This window comes from Macrosteles quadrilineatus, unplaced genomic scaffold (genome assembly GCF_028750875.1).
Source record: "Macrosteles quadrilineatus isolate MER2022 unplaced genomic scaffold, UCM_ALF_1.0 Scaffold_3__2_contigs__length_128488019, whole genome shotgun sequence".
Lineage (NCBI taxonomy): Eukaryota > Metazoa > Arthropoda > Insecta > Hemiptera > Cicadellidae > Macrosteles > Macrosteles quadrilineatus.
The window spans coordinates 54,521,286-54,537,693 of NW_026542596.1; the positions used below are offsets into that span (position 1 = coordinate 54,521,286).

The window sequence follows — 16,408 nt, forward strand, 5'->3', positions numbered from 1 at the left end:
AGTAAAACCTTTCTCTATGTGTTTGAATAAAGTGTTCATAAAATAAATTAAATTTTACTTTGTGTGTTGTATTTTGAATATATGTTGTTAAAATAGGAAGGATGAATATGTGCTTTCCATGCTGAAATAGTTAGTTGATGGGTAAAAAATTACTAATAGCTTTCCTTATATTAAGTTTCAGCCATACAAGCCTAATGAAGGTTTTAAGTTTACAAGCCTTTACAGGTTCACATGTTAATAAATTGGAGTGTAACAAAAAATCTGTTAAGGACAGCACCAAACACTCGGTGGCTCAATTATTAAGTCATTTTTGGCTCAACTGAGTTCCGTTTTATTTTAAAACTGAGAAGAAGAACTGAAGACCATGAGACTAACTTTAATATGAAAATGGGATGCCTACTTAGTTAGTGTTATCTGTAGTCTTAAATTTAAAATGTTTATTGTTCCAAAGTAATTTTAATCAGTAAACATTCTGTTTTAGGGGATGTAACACTTGATGGGACAAAGATGGTGAATGGAGACGAATCTAACGTGTCCTCTCTCAATGACACAGCGGCCAATCCCAACGAGACTAAGTTAGACATCAATACTTCCAAAATAGAAACACGAGCAAAACCAACCGAGAGAAAACCCGTACAGCTCAACCTGCTCCTTCGTTTCCTTGTCTTAGTTGGTGACATTGCATTTAAGTAAGTATTTACCTGATTAACTTACTTTATGGTATAGGCTGCAACATAGAGCTCAAGAGCCTGGGTTCTATGGGGTTTTTAACACGTTCGCTGCCGTCCATCAAATGGCAGGCGTAGCCCCAGTGCGGCGCAGCCCGCAGCGTCAAACAAACCCGATTGCCGGGTGATTGGCTTTCGAATTTCGGTATGACGAATAGCGAATAACGCTCGGTGATGTCCTGCTTATGACAAGAAGCGATGTAGTTTGCTAAACACCCGCAGATAGCAGCACTGATTGGAACGTAGCCGGTCCCATTGTATTGCCAATTGGAGGGAGAAAGACGGGACAACAAGTTTGCCAGACGGGGATTTTATGGGGAAATTTTACAACCAACCTACACCACAACCAAAAGCAAGTCACCCACTACACGCTAACGTGGTATAGGTCCGCATTCGACTGATGCTAGAGCAAAAACGAAGATATACGAAGGCATTGCCGAGCGTATCCGATCGGTTACGGCAGCATCTGAACACAGCTCGGCCCGTATCCAATCAGATACGCCCGCAGTGAACGTGTTAATGAGGATAGCAGGCTTACCTGAATGGACAAAGTGCAAACTGAGACAGGAAATATAATACTGTACACTATATACAAAACATTATAATATTACACTGACAGTATAGTCAAAAGATTTGTATAATTCTCCCGGGCGCGTTCAGCAAAGCTTAGGCATTATTTTTATTTTCCAGAAACAAAAGACACAAAAACACTTCCATTACACAAAAAGTTGCAAAACGCCTGATCAAATACGCAATAAATTCGTCTGTCTCATTAGTATCCACCCGATCTAGCCACAGTTTACTATAGGTGTTCCTCTCCTATCCACTTCGACTTTGACAGGATTACTACTCTTGAGTTCCTTACCAAAACTGATTACCCACACATTAATCAAGACCACTAACCATCAGGCAGACTAACAACTAACCTTTTTAATGATGTAAATGCGACCTCAGTGCTTTAATTAGGCTGTATTTCATTTGCCAGCTTTTTTCAATCAACATTTTTTTGACAGCAATAACCTGGTAAACTGAATGAGAGTTTTTTTTTTACAAAAATTATTTCAAACCAACTTTCTTTTTAACTTCTCTCAGGAGAAGTCCTACATCAGGACGAAATATCAGTGTAATGTGAAACTAAATGAACTCTATTCATTTTCAAAAAAATTCTTCCTAGGCAATTGGTTTCTATTATAATTTTCTAACTAACTTTGTTTTCCTTCCCTTTAGGTATTCCCATTTCCTGGAAAACTACTATCTTGAACGGTTAAAAAAGAAAATGAGAGATAAGTTCAAGACTTTGTCACCATCTAAGAATAGTGGTCGAGAATCTTCAGCGAATTCTACAAAAACTAAACAAAATAAGGTAAGTTAAGAAGTTCTTAACTTGTTGAGTGTGAGACGGTCACCGAGGACTGACCGCCGAACGTGCAGCCAGGCCCACCCGGTCACCTGTGCCCGGCCAGGTCCCGCTGAAATGAATCACTCAGTGTAGCGCAGCCTTGTGGAAAGGACCGGAGTTATTGCGTGTGTGTTGCTAGCGTTACATAACCTATAGTGTGTGTTTCGCCTGCCGTTCCCACGGACCGGTGCCCGTCTCCTGAGACCGGTAAAATCCCACTTAAACAATTTATTGACTTTGGACATATATTGATGTATTTCTTTTGTGTTTTTGATTATTATAGGACACAACAATATATTTTATAGTTTATAATTTTAGTTTATGTGCTTCTTTAATAAAGATGGACTCCCCAATACCAAATTGTTATCAGCAGTTCCATAAATCACTATGATTGAAGTAAACAATCGTTGGGTGGGAGGAAGGGGCAAGACTACTTCCTTCTTCTCCTACTTCCTTCAATAGTGTTCCTATATCCCTTCTCAAGACATGTCCGTTTCTTCATTTCTTTATTATGCCTAATTCTCCACTCTCCATTATAATTCACAGGACCAAATATTTTTCTTAATATTTATTTTTAAAAATCATAAGTTTTCTCTCTTCTTTTTTATCAAATATCCATGTTTCGACTCCATATAGTAATACTGGTTGGATAATTGTATGGTAGGCTTTAATTTTGATTTGACGTGATAAAGTTTTTGAGGTTAGGATTTTGTTGCATATATACATAATTTTATTAGCCTGATTTATTCTATTGTTTATTTATGATTCTTCACTGTTCTTGCTTGATATTAAAACTGTGTCCTTCAATGTTGATTTCATTTGTTTGGTTCTTGTTTTGAAAAATGGATATACTTAGTTTTTTGTAATTAATTTTTAAACCCATTTTACTAGTTTCTTGAATAAATAGTTGTGTTAGATCATTTAGGTCATATTTCTTCTCAAATAAAATTGCTACATCGTCTGCGAAAAGGAGAGTATTTAAATTAGTTCCTATCCTTAATACTTTATTTGTATGTCTGACTGTTTGAAGAACGTCTTCTAAAGCAATATTAAATAAAATTAGGGATAATCCATCACCTTGCTTCACTCTGGTTTTTACCTAAAAATATTCTGACATAGTGCGAAAATGTTATGCGAAAATAAATTATTAACTATTTATTGCCTTTCTAGGGAGAGGAGGAGGTGATCACAGAAGCAGATTTGATGGCTGCTGCAGATGATTTGGCTGTTGAGGAGGTGCGCAGTTTGTTGGACTCTCAGATAGTCAATGGTGACGGTGTCATCGCTGGCTTCAGGTGTGTTTATGATTAAGTAAGACTTTGTTTTAACTGGAACTCCGAGCTCTGCAATAAGAGTATGCATAAATGCATCCTTTCCGGTTATCCCGAATCTGGGAGTCATCTATCATCTACCGTCTCACTCTTCTCTTCTCCATACTTATCCATCCATATTTTTCCAGGTCTTCCAGACAATCCCCTATCTTCTATCATCTTTAAGTCGTTTTAAGCTGCTGTTAAAAGCTACAAAAAAGGAAATCCGGAGGGAAAAATCTTTTGCTGTTTTACCTTCTTATTTTTACATTTTGGAATCTGTGTTCATTTAATGTTTTTACTTTGTGTAGTTGTAAACTAATATTTCATTACAATTTAACCTTCCATAACATTCCCCTTAATGTTCAATGGTGTTTTTATAATAAAAATTATCAAACTTGTCCTTTTAATTTCTAAATTTTTTGTTGTTTTCTAAGGTATAACTTGTTTCAGTAACCTTATACTGGAAGTCTGCAAGAACCCGAGGAGATATAACAACCCGTTCCTCAAATGTGTGGCTTCATCAGCCCTTACCCAGGTTATGATGGTGTCTTCTGTATTCTGCAATGACAACATGCAGGTGAGTGTGATCATTGACTTTGGATACTGCAAGTAGAAACATCTCGTATACAATTACTGGATAGCCACAGCCAGCTGCACAGGACAATACCGGCCTTTCTCGCTGGTTTGCAGCACTAGTCTTTAAACTTTCAGCTCAGCTAATGCTCTTCTGGGTAAAGTAAAAGTAACAGAATTTTGAAACAATTGCTTCAAAATAGGACCTTCTGATGTCTCAAACGTATAAATTGGTTCATTACTAAGCTGTTGAGTGACAGATTTTGTGCCACGTAATCATGTGTCAATACAGCATATAAAATCTCAAAACAACTAAAAGTTTGGAAAAGTTTTACTCAAACTCAAACCTTTACTGTCAAAATTCGGTCATAAATTGGAAATAGCTATTGGCCCATAAATAAATGTTACAATTTGATCTTATATTCATGTAATTGCAGCCGGTCTATAGGTTGATGTTCTTCCGTCCTGGGGACACGGGCTCAAATACTGCATGTTACCAATGAATTTTAGAATTGTTGGGTTGAATTTATTAAAATATGTTATTTATTGTTTCAGTTGTTGGTCACAATGTTGGACAGGAGTTCTGAGGAGAGTGTACGTCTTTCCTTGGTAATATCATTTGGAGATCTTCTGTTTAAGTTCCCCAATGTGGTTGAACCTTGGACCCGGTTTTTATATGCCAGGTAAGATAATCAGCACACAATTTTGACACTTTTAATATCAGTATTTGAATGTACAGTAGACTCCTCAGAAGGGTTGTGTCAAAGTCGTGGACAATGCAAACCTAACCTAAAATGCCCGTAGAAAAACTAACATTGACTTAAAATGTATGTGAGGAGTTAAGGAAAGGCCAATAATTGGCTGATTAGGATTATTATGTACAAGGATAGGGATCAGCTAGCTTACCTGGTAGATAGAGTCCGGATTAGCCTTGATTACACATAACACACATGACACAACACAGAAAAACTTAATATTTCATCCCAGTTAGGGACTTCATCAGAAGGGAGAAGAAAGAAAACTGGCACAAAAAAACACACAGTTTAAAACAACAGTTGGCAACACTGTTGTGGAACTTTTGAATTTGAACTGTAACTGCCAGTTTTCATTCTTCTCCCTTCTGATGAAGTCCCTAACTGGGACGAAATATTAAGTTTTTCTGTGTTGTGTCATGTGTGTTATGTGTAATCAAGGCTAATCCGGACTCTATCTAGGTAAGCTAGCTGATCCCTATCCTTGTACATAATAGTCTTAAAATGTATGTAGTAATTACAAAAATTTAAACACATAAAAAAAATTAACTTACCAACTCATGGGTTGTACTTGTAGTCGGTGAGTCATCAGTGGTAAGTGAAGTAAACAAAGGAAAATCTATAGTCTACCTACGACATGATGGGCCTCCTCATGCCAAACGTCTTGTTTGTTGTTGTATAACGTGCATTCATTAACTTGCATTAGCCTATATAGATTTATTTTATTGTGGTTTAGTTTACAGCATGTTAAATCCACTTGTGGCTAATTGCGAATCTTCTGTAACTGGTTTCAAGATCTATATTTTTATAGAGCAGTGATTCATTTTGCACAAAAACTACTTAAAGATGATTTAATCTTAAATATACATTAAGAATGAAAGAATATATAAACAGCATAACCCTTTTTAACCACACCCCATTAAACTGAAACCCGGGTCATTTCATTTTTCATTTCATTTCACTATCTTTATTCAATAATTGTACATTGTACATTGTACTTATTCATTAGTTTTGTCACTTACTTGACAGGCTTAGGGATGACTCTTGGAAAGTCAGACGTAACACGTTAGTGGTTCTCTCTCATCTGGTGACCAATGAAATGGTCAAGGTCAAAGGTCAGATATCCGAGGTGGCTCTGTGCATCGTTGATAAGAACGAGGAAATTGTTGGTAAGTGTTTTATTTTTCCAATATCTACATCTTGTATAGTTTTTTAGCCAGCCGGTGAAAAAAATGAAATTGTAGAACAAATTTGCAATAAAATATACTTTTGTACATTAATTTCAAAATAAAATAAAGAATAGAAAGGTCCCTCCTTTACAAAGATAATCCACGGTGTTGTGCCATTGAATTTTAGCTTTGCTCACACCAGGCAATCCACTAGGAAAAGTCTTAAAGGGCTCACTTTGTGAATGATCCTAGTCTGGTATTGTGCACCAAAGCTAACTAGCCAGATAAACTGCAATAATTCCCAATATTTACATTTACACCCCCCTCCCTCCCACCCCCCAACGGCACACTCTGTAAGATCACACTCCTCATCGCTTTTTTATATAATTACAATGTGAGATGTATAGAGTAAATTGTATAAATTAAACCATGCAAACTGTTCCAATTGGATACTATTGTCACAAAGCAGTGAACCCAAATACTTTTAGTTTAATACAAGTTTTTGTAGATATTGTAAAGTTGTTGAAATTTAATTTTTAACCCTTGTTGTATGTAATGTAATGACAATTTACCAATTAAAATCTATATTATTACAGATCTCGCAAAAAGATTTTTCTCTGAACTATCTCAAAAGGGAAATACTCTATATAATGTTCTGCCAGACATTATTTCTCATCTCTCAAACCCAAGTTCTGATATTGTCGTAGAAGAGAAAGACTTTGAAGTGATTTTAAAGTAAGTAATGTTAAACAGATTTTCATAGTTTCTTCCTGTACTGAAACTAAACACTAAATGTATTAACAAAAAATTTTTTGTAATATATTCCTTGTGGGACGGGTGGCGTTGTCCTGTAATCCAGCTACTAGGAGGTCACGAATTGTGGATATTTATAGGCATGCACTGTGGATGCAATACTCCCTGGTGTGGATTAACATCCACATGAGTGAGTACTACGACTATCCTGATAATTAGACCAATTTGTATATACAGTACCAAAGCAAAAATGTGGTTTGGATTCCACTATAAACTGCAGGTTCCTTAGTTGCCATTAGCTGCATGAGCTATTAATTAACATAAGGAATGTCTGCCTTAGTCACTAACAAGATTACAAGATCGCGCCACTCATCTCCATTCATACTTGGCTTAAAATACCTACTTTGTATGGTCACCATTTAATAAGAAAGTATTAAAGTATGATTTGTTGGGTCAAGTACCATTCTAAAAAGAGCATTCAGTTATAGGAATAAGTCAAATATACTTAGCCTAAGCCTTCACAAGTGTTGTGAGGCAACCTGTACGATAATGTGAATATGCATAATGTTTTATTAATAGCACGGCTATCTCCCATCAGACCTGTACTGCATACTTAATGTTAAATGGTGTATATATTTTTTTACCAAAATAAAACACTGCAAATAATACTGCACAAAATAAAGCATATGGTAAAACTGTGTAAACCAAACCCTGTCAAGCTGAAACCGTTGTAATCAGTTGGAAAATAAGGTAGGCAATGGGAATTTTGCGCACTGGCATTGGTAGTTGACCTTGCTTGGCCTGAGTCATTGTTCTAGCGGCCATGAAGATAAAGTTTTGAAAACAATTAATCATAGATAATTTTGAGGAATAGATTTTGTGTATACAGTTTTAGATCTTAAAATTACTATTATTAAAATAGTATAAACACTGTTGATGTAGATCTGTAAACCAAAAAGCCTTTTAAAGTCAACCATCGACTAACCGAAGAAATATTTTAACTGAAATAGCTTCGCTCTCTTCATTTTGGTTAATCAAAGTTTTACCGTATCACATCCAGATTTTTTTCCACTATAAATTTATAAATTACTGCATTGACAGGTATATAATGGATCAAATCCAGAAGGAGAAGCAACTTGAGAACCTAGTCGAGAAGTTGTGCAAAAGGATGAAGGAGTCACTATGTGAGAGACAGTGGAAGGACTTGGCATTCTGTCTGTCATTGCTGCCCTGGAGTGACAGAAGTCTGCGTAGGCTCATTGGTGAGTAGAGTCAACTCCTGTCTAACTCCTCAATTGTTTTGAAGATTGTTAATTTATGATTTTTCAGGGTTTTTATAATTCAAGAAAACAGTTCCAAGCAGCTGATACTTGATAGTACACAACAATAATTCTATCTATCGTGTGATCTGTCCAGTCTAGGTAGACAACACCTTAATTAATTCAACAAAAAACCAAAATCCACAGTAGTTCTAAACTTGACTTCAGGCTGGAACACATGACAAGCCATTCAGCCATTTTGGTTGCGTTTTACTGGCTTTGATAGTTAAAAGTGGAAATTTCCTTTGTTACTGTGACCCATATCATTGGCTTAGGGACTCAAAGGTCTTAAGCTAGGTAATCAAGTTTTAAAATCTTTTTTTTTTTTTTTTGGAAGCTTGTACATTTTTCAAATTTGAAACATCATACATTCTATGTGTTATAGACCATGCCACTTGCTTCTGTGACCGTCTGTTGTATCAGCCTGTAGCAACATTGTTCATGAGTATCGTGTCCAGTGTGTCCAGATCTACCAAACCTGGATTGAAGGTTTGTATGGAAAACTGAAATATTTGTGTAACGAACTAAAATAAACGCTAGAAACATTAATCAATTTTCTTCCATACATTAAACCACACAATTTTATCAGAGTAAAATTGATCTGTTGATGGGGCACCGCTGATTATAGTAGTTATTGCACAAGGTTTCTGTTCTAGAGTCCTGGGATCCTAACAATCCCCAATGACTTTAAGCTTTGTGTTAGTTCTGTGATTCATTAGGAGCTCATCTCGAGCTGTTGGTCTACCTGTCTATAACATACACAGATACACAATATATAAAAGTTTGCCTCTACTGGAGAACTCAGTTAAAAGCTATATGGATGTTGTAGTCTGTATAATACAGAACATATGTTGAGCACAAAAAAAAGTCTGTAGGGTGATTTGAACTTAATTCAGTAACTTGAAACTATCTGAAAAATTAAATTGAATTTCAAACATTTATAATGCTGTGCATGCTACTCAGAGTTATGCTAGCAAAAGAGCATGTTTATTTACCTTTTATTACCTAGCCTATTTTGATTGTAAATATTAAGAAAAATGCCATATGGCTATAATAGGTGTCACTCTGACTACTTTTAGTCTGTGAATCTAGGGTAAAAATTTGAAAATGCATTACTAATTCAAGTTCTATTTGTGTGTTTTTTTATGTTTCTTTTTTCAAATGCTATTCATATTTGTTTGTTTTTTGTAAGAGAATGATTTACAAGTTTGTTACAGTAAAAAATAATATATTCAAATGGTTGTTATGTAGAACCTATCATCAAATCAATCAGTCTTAAATCAGTCCTATACAAAATGGAATCCAAGTTTTGGGATTAATCCTAAGAATTACAGGAATTGCTTACAAATAGAGATTATGCAGTGCTAATTTTTTAAATGCTATCTTCAAAATGTCATCCGCCTGTAAATATCACCAATTCCTTTGTCACATGTTTTAGGAGATCGGGGCTGAGCTGAATGCCATAATTGATGAGGTGATCACGAAGGGATCAGCTGATCATATACACAATGCAGACGAAACTATGAGTGACCTTCCGTCCAAAACACCTGGTAGAAATCCTAGAAAAACACCTGCCAAGACCCCAGGTAATTTATCTATGATGCAAAATATGTTTTCAACCTTACTTTACCTTACCGACTAGACTATTGGCTTTTGGCCTTTGTAACTTATTGCCTCCACAGTCTTAAGTCTTCTGCTGTTGTGCTACTTTCCTATAGATTTGCCAAGCTTTTCCGGGTCTTTCTTTTTTGTTCCATTGTATTGTATCAGCAGTGTCGTGGTTGAATCTTAAAGCAACTTTCAAGAATTTATTGATGTAGGAAATAGTTTTCTATACCAAATAGATTCTTCACGTCATGTCCTCAAACGGCATCTAAATTACAGTAAAGGAATACCTTGAAAGAAAGTGTTTTTTTCCAAATTCCCTAGTATTTCTGTGTTTCTGAGTGTCAGAACAAAGCCTTGTTAAATGATCCCTATCTGTTAATTTAACTCATTTATAAACACATTAGTCAATATTCATGTAAAACCAATTTTTTACAAACCCAGACACAACCGTCACTATAAAACGGGATTCAAGTTCTTGATTTATGATGCTGTCTCTTGACCAAAAGAGAAAACTTACACAGTTCAGCCATTGAGATTAATGGTCTACAAATTAACAACCCTGGTAAACCCAACAACACCATAGTTTAGTAGTTCAGAAATTGACCCCATGCTGCAGCACTTGCTGGAGACAGTTTTCTTTCAGTCATTTTTGATGAGTACTCACATAAATACCTGTAAGTAAAGGTTCATATTACTCATTATGGCAGATTTATCGGCCTAAATAAGTGTATTGATTATATTTATGGTTTCTTCAGAAATCCTACTAACAAAACTTTTAAGTTTTTTTGTATTTATTATTTATTACTTTGTGAAACTGATAATGATTTCATTGCATTTGCATCTAATGGCTGACCTGGATTGTGATATTTCAGCAACAAGAAAAACTGCGAAGAAGAAGAAAGTTCCTAAATATATATCAGAGTCTGAAGAAGAAAGTCCCAGTGACTCAGACAAAAGTGGAGGTAAGTGTTAAGTTTTAATTATATTGAGAACACTGACGTTTAATTTATAATTTCTCTTTTTTTTCAAGCACATTTCACAAAATATTTCTTAAAATTGGCAATTATTACACCATGTTATTATTGAAAAGATTATTAAATTCAAGACATTCTTGAACAGCTGCCAATTTTAACTGGGTTGTTCGTTTAAGTTTGGGATAGTGGCATTTCAGGTCATAAAATAATATGATAACTGGGCGTCATATCGGCTGTGGTTGGTGCTGGCATGTTTATTTAATGATTCACATTTTAATTGTATCAGAATTATAAAAGTTTTCAAAAAACAACATTGTGTAACTATTTTAGAGTATTCTCAGCTTCTGTTGAGTAAACGAGTGATTAACATGTTTGATTTTGACCCAAGAGGTTGTGAAGGGAGCGCCTTGGGCTGTTACAACGTTATAGAATACCGGTACGTAATTAAGTGAGATTATATGGACTATTCACAAGCAAATATAATCGGAAAATGTATTAAAAGATATGTAGAAATGTTTGATTTTCACTTTAATTTATGCAAAAATTCTCCGGGGAAGAACCCCTGTACCCCCTTTTTTGCTGGGGGGTGGAATAACCCCGACCACCCTGGTAAGTCCGGTGCCGCTGTCGCTCAGTGGAAATCCCTTAAAAATAAAGATCTTTAATTTGATTTGCATATCAACCTATGCTCATATGATATCAGATTTGTTATTGTTTTCTAACTTCAAACGCCCCTGAAGAGGTAGCGTATCACTGAATAATATGTTAAAAGAATTTCTATGCTCAGTAACTTTGTTACTCTACCTTAGGCCTATACATTTTTTTCATACCCATCCGTCCCCGGACTTCTTTTTCACCCTGTATGTAATTTTCACTGAAACTTTGGGTTGATAATCAACGTTACCATAAAAGAAAGTTCTAAATTGATAACAACTTTATAATTTGATAACTTTTCTTTTCTGATGCATAAAAGTACAAAATGAAGAGATTTTATTTGAAAGACTGATCTAAATTAAAAAAAAAAACATTTATCATATGCACAAGGGCCCAGATTTTAAGGCTTTTTGATTGGTTAGTGATTGGCTTACCTTGATGGGTCCGCTCTAGCCCAAGAAACACAACATTAATCTTTCCACAAAACATTTGATTGCTCTCACTAACATTATAGTAAAACCGCAGTTAAAGTATATAAAGGAGGTAAGACTGTTTCTGATCTAAACAATTTTTTGGCTGATCAGTGGTTGGAATTTAAAGGTCCTTAAGATTCACAGTGGTCGTTTTTGACATCACTAATAACATTGTATGTATTATCGTCTGCTCCATTAGATTTCGTTGGCCAATAATTCATCCCTTGTCGGACGGTTCCATTGTCTAGCTAATTTTCTAATTCATTCGTTTTTTTTTTTTGTGGTGTTAGTTAATTCAAGTTCAGTTGAAGGGTGTTTGGTCAAAAAATTAATTTTCAGAATTTTATTTTCATTTAATTAGGTAATAAATTAATTTAAATTTATGGCTGTTAAATAATTCTGACTAAAATTTTAATAATAAACTTGTCACTTAGAAATAAAATTAAAAATATATAATCACAATTTTAGTTAATTAAAATTAAAAACGATGTCATTTTCCAATTAAAATTTACTTGTAGCAATTTTTTCCAAATTAATGTGTCGTTTCCTTTGACCAGTTTGCCTTTACCTTTTTTCATAATCGCAGAAAAAAAAAATTGCGGCCAATAAGGCCAGCTCACACTACGACCCACTACTACGCTAAAGGCGACAGTGGCGGCATATGTGGCAACTTGGAAAACTACTAATCTTGACCTCACAGTTTTCCCACACTCTCACAATGTGAAGTCAAAATGAGTTTAACCATTTTTTTAGGTTTTTTAATCTAGGAAAAGTTCCAGTCATCAGATGAAGATGAACTTTCTGAAACTGAAGACAATTTTTTCTATTACAAACTTTCCTGTATTAAAAAAAATGTTGTCAGTGACAGTAGAATTATTGTTATTTTTGTATAAACTCTAAAGATTTGGTGTTTCTTTTCCCAGGGTGGACTGTTTACATAGTAAATAGTTTACATACAAAAACGCATACTCACCTTAAACATATGGAGTGATTATATGAAATCTTTTTACAGATGAGGCGGAGAAAGAAGTGTTTCAGCAGAAAAAGACAACAGCACGACAGAGGAAGAAACTATTTTAAGATAATGTCTGTAATTATGAATAGATTAGGTACTGATAATAATGTTTTCAAAAAAGTACAAACATAAATGTTGATACTAGTGTAATGTAATAGGCCTACATAATGCTCAATATAGGATTATAAGGTAAGAGACTAATGTGACCAAGTAAAGATTTTAACTGTGATCCAGTAAACAAGGTGTCTTCAGCTCCTGTATAACTTTGATATTTCAGAAAAGTCCCTGATATTTAGTTTGGGTCCTGGACTTCCCTGAAAACTTACAGAATTTCACAATGTATGAATGATTGTTGTCACTTAAAAGTGTATAAATTTTCATCAAGGAAGTAATGAATTGTCACAAACACAATAAATTGTTATGCTTATTACTTTTGTAAAGTTTGTCGAGAGTTTGAGTCGATAAGTGAGTTGGGAAGTAGAGAGAGTTCGACTGGTTCTAATTTAATTTTACTGTGAACTGTGATGTGCAAAGTCAATGTCTTTTGTTAGATTACAATCGTGTATCTTGTAATTATATGTAAATATTTTATCATATACCAGAGCCCTGCTAGTTTAATCCAAACTAATGGGGACCAGACCACGTTTGAAATTATTACGTTTACCTGTAAAAGCAGTAAAACTAGATAAACAAATTGTAAATGGCCATTTATTGCTCGTGCAATCCCAGAAACATGGTGATGATCTTCTAAGATTACAGAAATATCCGTCATCATCTTCTGGTCTTAAAATAAAACCCTGAATTGACACTCGGCCATAGGCTATTAGCAGTTAACCCAAATTTCCTACTTACCATGAAATTTTTTTCTCTCTACGGTAAATGAAGTAACCTTTTTTTCTCCAACAGGTTTGAATTAGTGGGAGTCAGATGGTATGAAAGTAAGGTTTTGTGTGTGACATAGAAGGTGTTTCATTATTTGATATTTCACACATTTCTGAAGTAGTATCCTTAAAACTCTCCGAACAACCTTGAATTTTTGTATGGCAGGTACTGTTGTAGACACTCTGGTAAATATTTGTATACTTCAAAGTAATTTAACTGCTGGGCAATCACAGTGGTTATGTTTTCAAGCAGTAATTAATTATTAAACTAGCTAACTATTTATTGTTAGTAATTTTGTATATCTTACGGCTGTGATAGGAACCAGTGATGCCTTAAAACAATCTGTTTAAATTGTTTTTAACATTTTTTAAATGTTGCATCACAGTTAGACTATGTATTGTTTTGTAATTAATTGTATCTTATGGATTTAGAAATAAGGTGCACTTTTTAACAAATAAAACTTCTTAGAAACCCTGAACCTGATACTACCGTTAAAGTTTTTTTTTGTACTTTTATACTAGTTTATTTTGGTCTTTTATGTGAAGAATCGGTTTATTTCTTATAAAACCCTTCGTTCTTATAAGAAAAAGGTGAGTGTTAACAATATTTTAATGAAAGCTAAGTGGTTGATTTCCAACTTTGAGTTAAAGTAGCCTAATATTAATTCACCAGGGGTTTACTGTATGTTTTGTGTTGGTTATTGAAACATTCTTATTAACAGTTAAAAATCCAGTGCAAAAATGTCCCAACTTCCAACAGGGATATAAGACTGACAAACTGCCTTTATAAATTATATAGGGTAGTGCTGTTAAATAACAATTGTAATTTGATCTTTTAAACAGTCATAATTTAGATAGTATTTATCAGTCTTCTTCTGAAGGAAAATTTCTTATATTGGCTGGGGCAGGCCTCTTTTAGTGCATGACTTATGTTTTGAAGACATGGGTTAAAATTCCACTTTTAGTTATGTAATTATGTGACCTGGTTCATAGTCCATAGCTCATAGTATAATATTTCCCCCCCATTTAATTCATATACATAGTTCATAATCCAAGTTTTATTCTAATTTATTTGTTTTATTTATTTGGTGATATGCCACTTTTACATGAATCACAGAATTACAATAGGCTTACTCATTTGTTAGATAGGACAAAAATTAGCATGCACAAAACAACAAGAATATGAAATGATAATAATATACAGGGTGAGTTTTAATTGTCCCCCCCCCCAACTTTTTCCTACATTTTTTCAAATATCAATCCCAGACCACTTCCAAACATTGTTGGGTAGTAAGTACTTCATTTTGACAAGGTGGTCATTTCCGGCCGCCATCTTGGATCCGCCATATTGGATGCAAAATATTTTTTTCAAATGTAAAGGTGGGGTTGTGACCCATTATTTCAAATTAGATTTTTACCCTGATTACAATGCCACAAACCGTTTTTAAAAATCTTGATTCATTCAAAAGTTATGAGGGCTTTTTAAAACTTTATTTTCAGCCCATTTTAACATTGTGCATTTACAAACTAAGACCATAATCTCAAAATAGTGCTAGATAAAGATAAGTATACACTACCAGTTATTGTAAAACTATTTTCACTTATTTATGACTGATGTATTTTTTTCGGCCGCCATCTTGGATCCGCCATTTTGAAATGTGATATATTATTTTAAATATGAAGGGTGTGTTGTGACCCATCATTTCGAACTACTTTTTTAAGCTAAACTCAATGCCGCAATCATTTTTTTGTTATCAAGTTTTATTTATGAGATATTGCATTTTTTTTGTTAAAAATGTGAATATTTCAAAATCATAATATGAAAATGAAAAACGGATCATGGAATTGAGTTCAGCTTAAAAAAGTAATCCGAAATGATGGGTCACAACACACCCTTCATATTAAGAATAATTTATCATATTTCAAAATGGCGGATCCAAGATGGCGGCCGAAAAAATTACATCAGTCATAACCAAGTGAAAATAAGTCGACAATGACTGGTAGTGTATATTTATCTTTATCTAGCACTATTTTGAGATTATGGTCCTTAGTTTGTAAATGCACAATGTTAAAATGGGCTAAAAATAAAGTTTTAAAAAGCCCTCATAACTTTTGAATGAATCAAGATTTTTTGAAACGGTTTGTGGCATTGTAATCAGGGTAAAAATCTAATTTGAAATAATGGGTCTCAACCCCACCTTTACATTTTGAAAAAAAAATTTGCATCCAATATGGCGGATCCAAGATGGCGGCCGGAAATGACCACCTTGTCAAAATGAAGTACTTACTACCCAACAATGTTTGGAAGTGGTCTGGGATTGATATTTAAAACAATGTAGAAAAAAGTTGGGGGGGGACATTTAAAACTCACCCTGTATAAAAATACATCAACAATTACACTTTAGTAAATGTAACTTGAAAAATTGTTTTATAATGAATATCAAGATGCCATTTGTCTTGAATAATTTTGATTTTAAAATTTAGCTTGGACATACAATATGGACTTTGGACATTAAAAATGTGTATAAAAAAAACTTATAACTCATGTAAAGTATGTGCTTTGAAAGTCATTCAAAAGACCCCCCAGTAAATACCACTGTGCTCATTACGAGGATATTTAACCTTTGATTTGTTGAATAGCAGTCTGAAAGTCCTACTATCACATGTCATGGTTTTTTGCTTGCCCAAGCCATCATTACTCTTCGAGAACATATTTTATAGGACTAGCTTTGGTATATTATTGGAATGGAGACCTCTTTTACAAAAGAAAAAACCAGCTTCTTTTGTATTAAAACTC

General features: G+C 34.2%; 1 protein-coding gene across 2 annotated transcripts in view; it reads left to right on the forward strand.

Moving 5' to 3' along the window:
* LOC128989869 (condensin complex subunit 1) overlaps positions 1 to 14,108 on the forward strand; it is a 47,058-nt gene extending 32,950 nt beyond the window's left edge. For both annotated transcript variants that reach the window (XM_054411961.1, XM_054411962.1), the window contains exons 19-30: positions 482 to 689; positions 1,956 to 2,091; positions 3,298 to 3,422; positions 3,891 to 4,017; positions 4,569 to 4,696; positions 5,795 to 5,934; positions 6,531 to 6,669; positions 7,789 to 7,949; positions 8,392 to 8,495; positions 9,445 to 9,592; positions 10,487 to 10,576; positions 12,728 to 14,108. In XM_054411961.1, the coding sequence (XP_054267936.1) occupies positions 482 to 689; positions 1,956 to 2,091; positions 3,298 to 3,422; positions 3,891 to 4,017; positions 4,569 to 4,696; positions 5,795 to 5,934; positions 6,531 to 6,669; positions 7,789 to 7,949; positions 8,392 to 8,495; positions 9,445 to 9,592; positions 10,487 to 10,576; positions 12,728 to 12,795 (1,574 nt within the window). In that variant the 3' untranslated portion in view covers positions 12,796 to 14,108. The remainder of the gene's footprint in view (positions 1 to 481; positions 690 to 1,955; positions 2,092 to 3,297; positions 3,423 to 3,890; positions 4,018 to 4,568; positions 4,697 to 5,794; positions 5,935 to 6,530; positions 6,670 to 7,788; positions 7,950 to 8,391; positions 8,496 to 9,444; positions 9,593 to 10,486; positions 10,577 to 12,727) is intronic.
* Positions 14,109 to 16,408: the final 2,300 nt, after the last annotated feature.